At 43.1% G+C, this 12,625-nt stretch overlaps 1 protein-coding gene across 1 annotated transcript in view; it reads left to right on the top strand.

The window, feature by feature from the left end:
• hsd17b12b (hydroxysteroid (17-beta) dehydrogenase 12b) overlaps positions 1-8,985 on the top strand; it is a 24,953-nt gene extending 15,968 nt beyond the window's left edge. Inside the window, exons 7-11 of the mRNA XM_008295543.1 lie at positions 472-506; positions 2,528-2,609; positions 3,322-3,387; positions 3,513-3,662; positions 7,239-8,985. Of these exons, the coding sequence (XP_008293765.1) occupies positions 472-506; positions 2,528-2,609; positions 3,322-3,387; positions 3,513-3,662; positions 7,239-7,346 (441 nt within the window). The 3' untranslated portion in view covers positions 7,347-8,985. The remainder of the gene's footprint in view (positions 1-471; positions 507-2,527; positions 2,610-3,321; positions 3,388-3,512; positions 3,663-7,238) is intronic.
• The last annotated feature ends 3,640 nt before the right edge of the window (positions 8,986-12,625 follow it).

Genomic DNA, 12,625 nt, shown 5'->3' on the forward strand with positions numbered 1-12,625 from the left:
GGCCTACGTCACGTCACCCGGAGGTTTCTGGCCCGATTCTGATTAATTAACTCCGTCCGAGTAGAATCCGGCGGCTAAGCTAGCCCTGGATACTCCCGCAGACAAACACCCTCTCGCCCACACTCACCTGACAGTGACATAGAGCGTCGTAAGTCACCTCCGTCGCCGTTCTCCGTGTTCAGCAGTTCCCCGAGCAGCAGCTAAAGTCCACCCACTCTCTTACCACTTAATTTATGTTATTCAATATTTCTTTAAACAGCTCCCACCGCTATCATTATTACTTCCTCCCTCTCTCTCTCTCTGTCTTTGTCTTGCCACCTCTTCACACGCCACCCACACACGTGCACGCTTACAAATGTGGCCTCCACACGCAATCCGCCAACGACGGCCTTTTATTGTCCGTCTCGTGCTTTTATTCCACGATGCTCACTTGTCACCTTCCTTTTTGTCATTGTTGTTTTTTTTCCCCAGATGACACGTCTGGTTTTACCTCGGATGGTGGAGAGGTGAGTTCACGTTAACACACGACTGATGAATATTTAGTGATTAACACCAGAGTATGTGTTAAAAGGTTCTGGGGTTCATTAATATGCCATCAGCTGGAAACGTAGAGTCCACGTGTTTAAGGGTGTTCAGGTTTACCAACCAGCTGGGTCGCCAGTGAAATATTAAACTCTATTCGAGGTGAAATATTTGATTTACTGTAAGATTTGGGAGATTCTTGCTCTAGAAAAGAAAAAATGGAAGTAAAGGAGTTCAAACTCCAGCCAAAAGTACAAAAGCTGTCTGAGTTTATTTAAGACGGATTATAAATGTCGGGTGTAATTCGTGCAGGAGCAACAGATCACGGCGCGTCCAGATAAGACGCCGTATGTTTCCGCTGCGCGTTAAAGCTGGAAGATGCAGAGGTGTGATTGAAGACGAAAGAATCTGCGAACAAACGTAATTCATTTCATTTTCTGCCGTCCGTTGCGTCGTGATTTATGGCGTTCCAGATTTAGATTCGATTGGAATCGAGGACGGCGCAGGACTTGAACGCCTCTTCGGTGACGTCGGTGCATCGTCGGGGGATGTTTTTACACAATCCTCCCTCCTAGTTTACACTTTATGGATTACAGATTATTTATTTCTGGTAAATTTAAACTCAATATTGAAATGCGTTAATTTGATTGGTAAAGCCAGTCTTGTTGGAAAACACTTTGGCACAGCAGCTTTAAATGTAGTAACGATAGATTTTATACGTGTAGATGTAGATTTAGCTCAGCATTGGAAGAGTTTGCTCACATTTGTGTGTTCTTGCGGCACATTTTTGTTCATGAATATGTTCTGAGAGATGCTAAACAAAGCAGCACTACTGTGTTAGCAGGTTAGCTTCAAGTCAGTAGCTCAACCAATCTGTTCTGGAGGAGGTTCTGTTCAAAGGTTTAAATCAGCTGTAACAAGCACCACCTTTACACCGGTTATTTTCCCGATAATCTATAAATCTGATCTCAGCTGAGGAAACATCTGCAAACCTGTTGATCCCACTAAATGAAGTCGTGTAACTACAGTAGCGTGTGCATCACATTGCTACGTGCACGCAGTTGCAGAAAATGCATAAATGTGTTTCTGTGTTGGATCCTAAATTGATTCCAAGTCTGTTTCATCAATATCACTTCTGCAAATCTGCAAAAAATAGAACTGATTTCCACGTTTCCTTCATTAGAGGACAGCGTCAGGCCTAAATTCACTGCTTTGGCATCCTGTTTAAATGTAAAAAAATGTAGTTTCCGAGTTTCCAGCTGCATTGAGAACCACTAAACATACACATTTATAGTATTAACACGATCGTGTACCAGCCTTGCTTTCTTACTTTACATGCAGCAGCGACGCTCTGCTGGAATATTTTCCTTTATTCTTCATCGATTTCCATTATAACCACCTGCTCCTCTTGGTTCAAATACGCAGCACACAGTCGGTCTGTTTTGTGCAGAATAAGAGTCATGTGACGCCTCCGAGGGACATAAACACAGAAAACCTGGTTACTGAAGACAGTTAACAACCACCCAGCATCTCAGAGTTGAGTTTTAGGTTTTGTCGAGCCAGTTAAAGCAGAGAAAGCCTGGCTTTGTTAAACCAGTCCAGCCCTCTGGGACTCTGTGAGCTCTGATGCTGATGCGTCGTGTCGCTGGATGCTGGTGGGTTACAGGCGCCGATGTAGGTTGTCGTGGCGACTCAACAATTCCACACTGAAATAAAATATTGTTGAATATTTTTTTGCCGAAGCATAAAAAACCAAATCATGGGATTGTAAACATTTAGGGATTGATGCTACTGTATCTTTGATCTTATCGGTATCCACCAGCTCCACTTTGATGTACGACGAGGGCAGGTTTGGCTCGGCCAGCGAGTACACGCGTTCTTTTATCATCCAGGGATTGATTTCAGGCTGTTTGTTGCACATCTGCCCCTTCTTTTCCTCCCGTAATTTCTGTTTCTTTCTGGTTGTAAAAAGAGGATTTTTGCCTATTTTTTTTCCCGCTTCCAGGAAGAAGGGGGCCATCCTCAACATCTCGTCCGCCAGTGGGATGTACCCGGTTCCCCTCCTCACCGTCTACTCTGCCTCCAAGGTAGATCCACAACATGGTTTATGACTTTTTCATTGAGTGCTACCTGCTTTTTAAACGATTTACACCTTTTATAAGCGGTTCACATCTCGCCGTGGCCCTTGAGGATAAATCCATTTTTGTACGCGGAGGCAAAACCAAATAATTTAATATTATTTGTCCAACATTTATTTAGATGTAGGGATAAAGTGAATGATTGTCCCCTTTTGTTGTTGTTGTTGTTGTTGTTTTAGCGGCTTTAATTGTTGAATATAAACAAGCCAGTGACTAACTCGGGTCCCGAGGTAGTGCACCAATTAAAAATGTTTATAGGAGCATGTGGCGTCATAATGTTTTATAACAGTCTCGTGTGTGTTTGTTAGCTTAGAAACAACCTGCTGTTCACGGTTTCAGCTGATTAATTTGCTGGTGTCTTAATACTGGGTCACGTCTGTCTCCTAAATCCCAGTTTTCTGCAGCGCAAGTTTAAACGTGCAATTAAAATCAATCTATGCCGACTCTTTATTTTATCGCCCGGTTTAATGATAATCTCGCTTTATTACGGCTGCCATTAACGCCGATAAGGACACTGCTGGGATTTTGCGCAATATTGACTGTTTGGGTTTTTTTTTTATTCTTGGAGGATTTAAAAGCCTTTTTTTGGGTGTGTTTGCGTCTGCCCCCTTTTTTTTGTTTTGTAGATTTAGCTTTAATGACCTGTCTTTGTTTCACGCAGGCATTTGTGGACTTCTTTTCTCGAGGACTGCAGGCGGAATACAAGAGCAAAGGGATCATCATCCAGGTGAGTCGCGGGCAAAGAAGTTCCACAACTGTAGTGACTAATGCAGTTTTTTGTAGGACTTCAGGCTTAAGAGGAGTAAATCTCTCAGTACTCCCTGTTTTTTTCTTCCTTTTTCCCCCCTCCAGAGTGTTTTGCCGTTTTTCGTGGCAACCAAGCTGAGTAAAATCCGACGGGCCACTCTGGACAAGCCCAGTCCGGAGCGCTACGTCGCCGCCGAGCTCAACACCGTGGGGCTGCAGACTCAGACCAACGGCTACCTGCCACATGCCGTCATGGTAAGTCTGTGAAAACTAAAGTATGTGGCAGCAAGAGAAAATGCTTTAATAAATAAGGGAATCCTGCCATGTTCAAAAACTGTGAAATTAATCCCAAATAACTATAAAATGTGTATATTTTTAGTCGATTTAAATACAGTAAAACTGTGGATTGCATGCAGAAAGTCACGTTCAGTTATTGCTAACTTAAAATGTCTGATAAACTAGAGAGCATGCAAACACATTACTGGTGTTTTTGCACTAAATTTCGAATGACTGAAGCTACTTTTTTGGCTGCAGTTCACACAAAATGTCATAATTTTACAATCACACACTGTAAAGTAAATTATTATTGTTGCTAAAACTACAAATAATCCATAACTTTTGATGCAAATGTTATTTTTTTGCCCCTTTTTCTGACCGTCAGCATGAAATTTAAACCTTTTTCTGCTATTTTACTTGATATTACCTGGAATTTAATTTAAAAAAATAAAAATCCATGAAGTCTGCACAGTTTAAAAAATTATTTACCATTTTTATTCTTTAATATACAGATTTGTGTTCTTTAAATAACATTGTGTGCAGTTTATTTTTATTTTTTTGCAGCTAACATGTAAATCAATACTTATTTTCTGTGATTTTTTATATTTATATAGACGGAAAAAAGTTCTGTGTTGTCTGTGTGTCTCTAAACCAATCACGGTTGTCTTGGTGGGGGTTGTTTTGGTGGCAGATTTGCATGCAGGGAGGCAAGAGCCACCTTATTGCACGATCAGGTGAGAGAGCAGCAGCAGGAGGTGGTGGTGGAGACAAAACTATGAAATGAATCCCCAAAAATAGGAAGCAGATTATACATCGTCAATAAAAATAGTTAGTTGTTGCCCTAAAGAGGCCCAAACATATAGATTTATTAGTAGTTTGGCTTGAATTTGTGCTAAAATTCACCACAAACAAACCACATGGAGAGTCTGACTGGAGGTGAGTTTAACTGAAGCCAGCGATGTTTTTAATTGTTTGAGTATTTTCTCGTTGAATCGATCAGCTGTTTGGTCTCTAAAATGTCAGAGAAGATGTTCAGTTTACTGCCACAGAGGAGGAAAGAAACCAGGAAATAGTCACATTTAGAGGAATTTGGACTGTTTCTTGAAGTTGATGAGCAAAAATAGTCTGAATCTTTAGAAAAACTTGCTTGTTTTCATAGAAAAGGAGCTTTTGAAAATGATAAAACCCCAAGTTTACATGAGGCCAGTGAGACTAGAGTGTTCAAAATGAGAACAAACAATGTAAGATAAACACATGCGTGTATTTTTATCAAATCGTCACTTATTCAGGATTAATTCTCATTTAGATTTCCCTGAAACGGTCTCTGCAGAGCGAGATGAAACACGTTTCAGGCCTGAGAAGAGCCACGAAACTACAGTTTCCGTACAAAACAAGTGGGATTCCTTTATATAATTCATGCTTTTTGCTTAGTGCCTGGCAGTAACTGCCCATTTTGTGCGCTACGGAAACCCTAACCGAGGATGTTCTCCTGTTTTATTCCATTTGCATCAACACTAAACTGACCACTAGCAGTGACTCAAGATCTGCTGAGAGTGCTTCAGCGAGCTGGAGCCTGAAATCCCACTGCAGGCCAAAATCTTCCTCCGCATATTGTTGTCCATTTATGTAATCAGCGGGGAACAATGGAAACGCACCTTTTTTTTTTGAATATTCTGGCAGCGTGAATGTAAAAAGATACGAGGAGCACAGCTGGAGCACATAGAAGGGCTTCAACACGACCGCTTCCTCTGCGGTAATGGATCCGCTGCAGAGTAGCACTAAACGGGGAGAGTCGTGCTGAATGGAGGCCCGCCACCACCGTTACGTAATCACCTGCTTTGCAATTATTCGCATGACAAATGATCAGGGAGCTTTAAAATATTTTCTGGGTGTGTCACAGCGAAACCTCGCCGGGCTGCACTTTCACTTTTTTTCCTAAAATAACAAAAAAAAAAAAAGTCCTCCCACCGACTCATCTCCATTGGCTGAATTAATGTTGTGTCAACAGTTGCTAAAGCATCTGTCAGAAGGTAAACATCCTCAGAAATAATGGAGTGGGATGCTCCGCTACCTTCCACTATTGTCTGCATCCTAACACTGTAATTACTCAGCAGAGACGGGAGCATCAGAAATGAGATGGAGGAGGGGGGGGGGACAAATCTAGTTTTTGTTTTTTTTTTCCCAGGAGGTGTCTTCATTTTCGTAGAGGTCACAGGGAGCAGCCGTCATTTTGTTTTTCCACTTTCTCCTCCCCAACACACACACACACACACGCTCCCGAACTCTGTGACCTGAATATCAACCGTCATGTTTATTGATATGCATATAAATAACAGCGGGGGCCGTCTATTACCGCGTACAGGTGGTCAATAAATCATACGCGGCACAAAGAAGCTTTCGTTAATCCTCTGCAGTCGACAGTTTTTTCTTATATATATTTTTTCTTTCTCGTGCAGATAACATAAATTCAGCAGAGATCTGTCGCCGTATTTCACTAAAACCACGAGCAGCAGACAAGTAGCGTGGCTGTGATTATCTGATAATCCCTCTCACTCGAGTCGCGTGGCGGCTGCGCGGTAATAAGCCACAATTCAGCGGCGCTATCTAATTTTGACGGCCGCGGAGCTGCAACCCGACAACAGCACGCCGTCACGTTCTCTTCAGCTGCTCGGTTAAAGAGACGCGAAACGATAAAAAAAACAGAGCGACTAACGAGGTCAGGCCTCCCCCTGAATATGCATGCAAGTTTAAATTCAATCAAGTGTAAATATTTTAACAAATTTAGTTTGACGTCTGATCCGGCCGTCGGTCTGCAGAGAAAATGAGGTGATGAAGCTGAACGGATTTTTATTTTTTTACAGTTTAGACACAACAAAACCTCAATCAACTCGAGTTTATGAAGCGCCTTTTCCAACCTGAATTCAAGTTTATGGTGAATTCGTGTAGCTACCTTGGATTTAACGATATATCCATTTCAGAAGAACATCACAGCTTTGAAGTAAATAACAAATCAAAGGCCTAATGGTGATGAATTAAATCTGTTTACAGTACCAAAGAGCCGCTGGTGGTTCCACAGGAAACCTTTAGCTAAAAATTAAAAGACCATTACAAACTGGGCATTTGCTCAGAACTAAAATCGGCCGCGATGGTTTCATCTGGGAGGCTGTTAAGTTAAAGCAGAGCCTTTATGGTTAAAGCAGAAAAAGATTTTATTACAGTAATTTGAACTGCCCACTAATGCGCCATATATAAAAAATAGATTAGCTGAATTTATCCGCGGAGCCCAGAGAGACAGAGCGTGTTTTACAGCTGACTATAAAAAACTATGGGATTGTCTTTGTGGCTTTTGATGGCATTGATGAGAGAAGGTTTGGAAAAAAAAAAAAGGAAAGTTTTATGCGAGACTTCAGGCCTAATTTGTCAATCGCTCGAATTTTCCCTTTTGTACAATCGTGCCTGCCGCAGTTGTTGCTCCCGTGGGTTGGGAAATTAATAATTAATGCTAATCTGTTATTTGTAAATGCCACCAGCTGACCATGTAATTTCCCTCCGTAGGGTTGGGTGACTACAGCTCTGCTCCCAGCCAAGATCCTGAGCAGCTACGTGATGGGGATGGGTCTGTCCCAGCGCTCTCGTTACCTCAAGAAGCAGAAGCAGGGTTAGGCGGAGGCGGCGGCGGCGGCGGCGGCGGCAGACAGAGGGGACCAGCTGTGTTAATGACTCGCACCATCATCGCCGAGCGGAGAAAACCTGACACTTTCTGGGCTTAACATCTCAGTTTCCCCTCCCAGCCGTAGACGAGGCCGAGGGCAGCATCTGGGCGCATCGCATGCATTCAATCCAAACGGTTAATATCGGACAAAGTGGAGCTCTTTACCCAGTAAACAGCTTTTTAAAAAAAGAAAAAAAAAATTGATAAAAAGGGGTAATATGGAATCTCAACTCCCAAAACTAACCATCTGTCTGCAAATCAAAATGTAAGCCCACCAGGAGAGGGGAGAAGATTTGGACTGTGTTTGGTTCTGAGCCTCCTGTGGCTTCGTGGATGAGCTTTAAGCTGTTTAATGAAACACTGGAGGTGGTACTTACTGTTCTGGAAGCACTTAAACAATGAGGTTCACCAGGCAGGAGTGGGATTTTTGTTTCTATTGACATATTCTGACTTCTTTTTTTTTGTTTTAAAGTGCACCCGCTCACCTTTTTATGTCTTCAAAACCATTCAAGAGCTCTCGTTTGCTCCGCTAAAGAGTTCTCTGCAGTAGTTATGTGTTGATGACGGGACCCTTTAACTAACCTTTTTCTTTTTTTTGTAGACGAATAACCAGCTCAGACGGAGAAGTTGTGCTAGATTGTTATAATGTGTGTTTTGTTTACATGCTATATCAGCTCCACGGTGTTTCCTGAAATTGTTAAACAAGCTGTTGTCTTTATGAATCATTTCATTCCTGCGTCGTTGGATTTGAACCAAATGTTAAGACAAACTGGACAAAAATGTAAAATCACTTTCTTTGACTTCTTGTGTTCATACAAAGCGTCAGAAACCAGCTTTAATATGTCGGAAAACTTAACATTTAACCGTGTGTGTGTGACGTCGTCGGATCGGCTTCGGTTCTAAACTCTGAGCTCCTCTCAAGGGCGGTTTGTTGTTTGTGAATCCAACTGATGTACAGAAAAGTCCTTCCAGCCGTCATTAAATGTGCTTTTCAAATAACTTTGTGCGGCCGTCTGTTGGTTCTGACTTCTTACGCTCAGCTTCACCTTCCTTGTTGTTTTTTTTAATCATGTAGCTGTAAATCTGAATTCATTGGAAACCAGTAATAGTTTTTAATATTCTCTTTGGCCTTTGTAATTAGATCAAATATGGATGAATCAGAGAGCACATGTCTGGATGCGGCGAGCAGTCTGTAAATACGACACTCGTATGTGGAGCAGAAATGTCCGTTTTTTTTGTGTGTTAACTTCCCGTCGTTCGTCATTTTCGCAGCCCATACAAATGTGCTGCTTTTCTCACCGTTCTGCCTCTTCCCTCCCAAACATCACCGTCCGGTTCCCATGCCAACAGTTTCTGGGAGATTATTCCGGTGCACTGGTATGGAAGCTGCGGAAATGTGTCATCGCCGAGGATGTAGGAGGGAAGAGAGGAGCTGTGTGTGTGAGTGTGTGAGTGTGTGTGGAGGGATGCCCAGAGGAAGAGGCGAGTGGGTTGCAGGGATGTATATAAAGAGGGAGAGGAGCTCGGTGGTGCTCAGACCGCACAGCTCGCTCAGGCGTCGCTCACACACTCTCACAACAGATTGAGGGGGAAAAAAAAACAAGCTAGGATCTCATCAAGCAGAGCCCTGGGGGACGTGTTGAACAGCTCTCCCTGATTGAGCATTGCACATTGTTTGAATTTTTTAGGATTTTTTTAATTTATTTTTTTGGTCCCTAAACAGTGGAGACAGCTGATCATCAGATACATTTTTGCCTCTCCGGCCCCCCCAGCAGCACATCCTCCCGCTTCATCCTTCCTCACACTCGGGCCACCGTTCTCCATGGCGACCAGCATGGACACGCTCCCTGCCCATCTGCTGCCTTTGGTGATGGAGGAGTTCCCCCAGTCTCTGGCCACGGCGTGCGTCTGCAGGGCCGGGCAGCGCGAGCCCCGCCTCCGCTGCGTGCAGTGTGGCATCATCGAGGAGGAGGAGGAGGACTGCTCCACCCTGGAGGAGGACCAGGCCCTGCGCTCCTTCCTGCAGACCGTGGAGAGCCTGAGGAGGAGCACCAGATGAGCTCGACCGCCGTTTGACCCGTTTTTGGCTTCCCCACCGGAACCCGGTTTTTTTTGGACACCCAGCAGATGTCTACGGCGTCGTGGATGCAGACTGTGCTGACATTGAACCTGCGTGGGCGGTGGTGTTTTCGGTGAAGCTGCCACCGTTGGCGGCCGACTTTGCATGGCAGTAGACGAGGAGTCAAGGCACTAAGAAGTGTGGTGGAGGATTTGTTTCGGAGCCGGTCAGAAGGGGCTGGCAGCAAAATCCACCGTTTGGCAAATTTTGATCACTGTTTGCTTTGTTACTGTGATTTTCTGCAAAGCATTCCTTCGACATTGTGGACTTGTTTCTCGATGTTACGCACATGATCGTGTTTCTTTCTGTCAGTGCTCATACTGCCTGTTGCAAAGGTGATGAATCTGAATCATAAAGCTTTTATTCTAACATTTATTTGGTGTTCTGTCTTCTCTATTATTAAAAAAGCAGCCAATATTGACACATGCTTCTCAATAATATTCATATCTAGTAATAGAAGATGTGCTTTGAGGTGGGGAATGAGGACTTGCAGTCAGTCATTAGGATTTTTCAGGCCTTTCCATGTGGTGGCACTATTGATACACTTTTTTCTGCAGCTAAATAGCACAAACTAAACCTGTATCACACATGCAGCAGGTCCGGCTTAACGGCACGTTAACACCTGCAATCTTTAAATTACCTCCGCCAGCGCTGATATAATTCAGCCATTAATTCATCCGGACACGGCCGTGAATTACAAGGAAACAATACGCAGCACATTCATCCTCCAGCTATTAGACAGAGCCCTCCTTGGTTGGCCTTGAAATAAAAACCCAGTTCACTTGGCTTTCCCTTTTTTTTTTTTTTTCTCCACCATGATTATTATGAAGATAGTTTTTGCACCATCGAGCTCCGTCTCTCTCAGAAATGTGATTCTTTCTGTTTAAGAGGCGAAAACAAACAATTACTGAGCAGCTATTACAGAACAAGTGAACGTATTAGACGGCACTTTCTAGAAAATGGCCAAGTGAGTGTTTTTTGTTTTTTTGTGCTTTTTAAACTGCAGATGTCGACTCTATAAATGAATTCAGTTGCTGATACTGTACGCCATCTGGAGCCGGTTTAATTTTTTTGGTTGTTATGTAAATATCTGCTTTTTTTTTTGCATGCAGGAGAACGAGTCTCGCTTTGGTTCAGGGATCTGCTGAGGCCTGTTTTCCTGCCAAAACTTCCAACACACTGGAGTGTTGCACTGTTTTGTTTCATCATTCATGTTAAAAAAAAAAGCTAATTGAAGTTTTATTAACCAATGAATAACTATTTTGACATAATAGCTTTGCTCTCTGTCTCTATCCTCCCTGAGAGAAGCAGTTTGAATAAGACCTTTTCTCTTCTGGTGTTTGTCACCGCTGCTAAACATCCATCTCCGGATCTGCTCCTGCTGCCGGAGTCTATCCCAGGACGAGTCACCGCTCTGTTAGGAGGCTAACGCAGACAGACAGCCGTACTTGCGCTGACATCTATAGGCAGCTCAGAGCCGCTGACCTGCCTCTGGAGGCAGGAAGCCCTCATGTACCAGCACACAGGCCTCCACCTGCAGACTCTGCACACAGCTCCTTCAAATTCATCCTTCCTGGGAGGTGACGCAGCACATGCTGAGTTTATTGAAGCATTTCTGACATATTTTTGCTCAGTGTCCCGAGACGTCCTGCTAGCCTAAATCTCCACACTAAGCGCAGCTGGAAGCACACTAACCTACACTGCACTGCAAAGCTGCCGGCTTCTCTTTTTTTTTTTAACTTTTCCGTCCCGCTGGAGTTTCCAAGATTAGGCAAGTGGAAGAAAAGTGCTAAGCTCTCGTTTTTGATTAGGGGATTTTCCTCTTGCTGTAGAGCCGAGTGGAATTAATGCACAGTTTCAAACGGGACATTTTGTAAACATGATAAACTGCCTTCTGTATATTCGGAGAGATGATTGATCGCGTACAAACTGAGATATTGCGTTGGCTCCAGTTCAGCTGTGACATTTTTTTTCTCTGTGTTGTAGAAGAACTGCTGCTGCAAAACAGAGCAAAATAATAACATTTAATGGAGTTTGCTCTGTCTTTCATATCATAATCAGAGAAAACTGCAGCTGTAATGCATATTTTTGCATCATATTCTCATTATTTCAGTGAAAAAACAACACGTTTTGCAGGTAAATTGCATTCACATACAACATATTTCACTTTTAAAGACCCCCTCTGATAGAAATAAAGTTTTCTTTACTTTGTTAACATGTCCTCATGTGTTTATTATCGACTTTATGACTCATTGTGAATGAAATAAGCAGTCAAAGCCATGATTGAGCATCAAAACTGCAGCTTACAGTCACAAAAATACAGACTTTTATATGTCATAAACTACTTTTTTCGAGTTTTTGTATTTTAGTATTTGTAGTTTTACAGTGAAATAGATGCAGGGATTTTATTAATCTGCATATTCTAAAGGAGGCGATGGTGTGTTTACCACAGACTGTAATTAGGTTTACAGTCTGTATTTGCTGCTCTACAACAGTTTACAGTCAGCAGGTTTATGTTTCAGCTGTTATTTCTAAAGCAAACTACCGTGAACAAGTTTAGAATATGTCTGTTTTTTTTCCCACAGTAAACTATGAGAACACATCCTGTTATATTCCTGACAGAAAAATCACATATCACGTGCCAAAACACGGTCGTGCAGTTGTTGCATGTGTGACACTAAAAGTGTGAAAACGTGCTAAAATCACAGGTGAAAATGTGGACTACATGTGAAATATGTGCTTTTCACATGGAAGACGTGGTTTTGGAGCTCTTTCATGGGGATACGTGTGAAACCAGAGGCGGTGCATTTTCCTCCCAGGCCTTCAGTGGCGTCCTGCCTGAATCAAACCACCTCTACCACCGTCATTATGATGCCACGGCTTCAGAAACCATCAGCATTATGCAGAAAGGCGGCTGTGGCTCAGGTGGTAGAGCCAATGATTGGAAGGTCAGTGGTTCGATTCCGCCCTGTAACATGTATCATGGTCGTTGTGTCCTTGGGTGAAAGACACTTCGCCCACCTTGCCTGGTGTGAATGCGTATGATTGGATTGTTTGAGGTGGTGGTTGGAGGGGCTGAAGGTGCAGAATGGCAGCCACGCCTCTGTCAGT

Source organism: Stegastes partitus, unplaced genomic scaffold (genome assembly GCF_000690725.1).
Source record: "Stegastes partitus isolate 25-593 unplaced genomic scaffold, Stegastes_partitus-1.0.2 Scaffold1057, whole genome shotgun sequence".
In the NCBI taxonomy this organism is placed as follows: Eukaryota; Metazoa; Chordata; class Actinopteri; family Pomacentridae; genus Stegastes; species Stegastes partitus.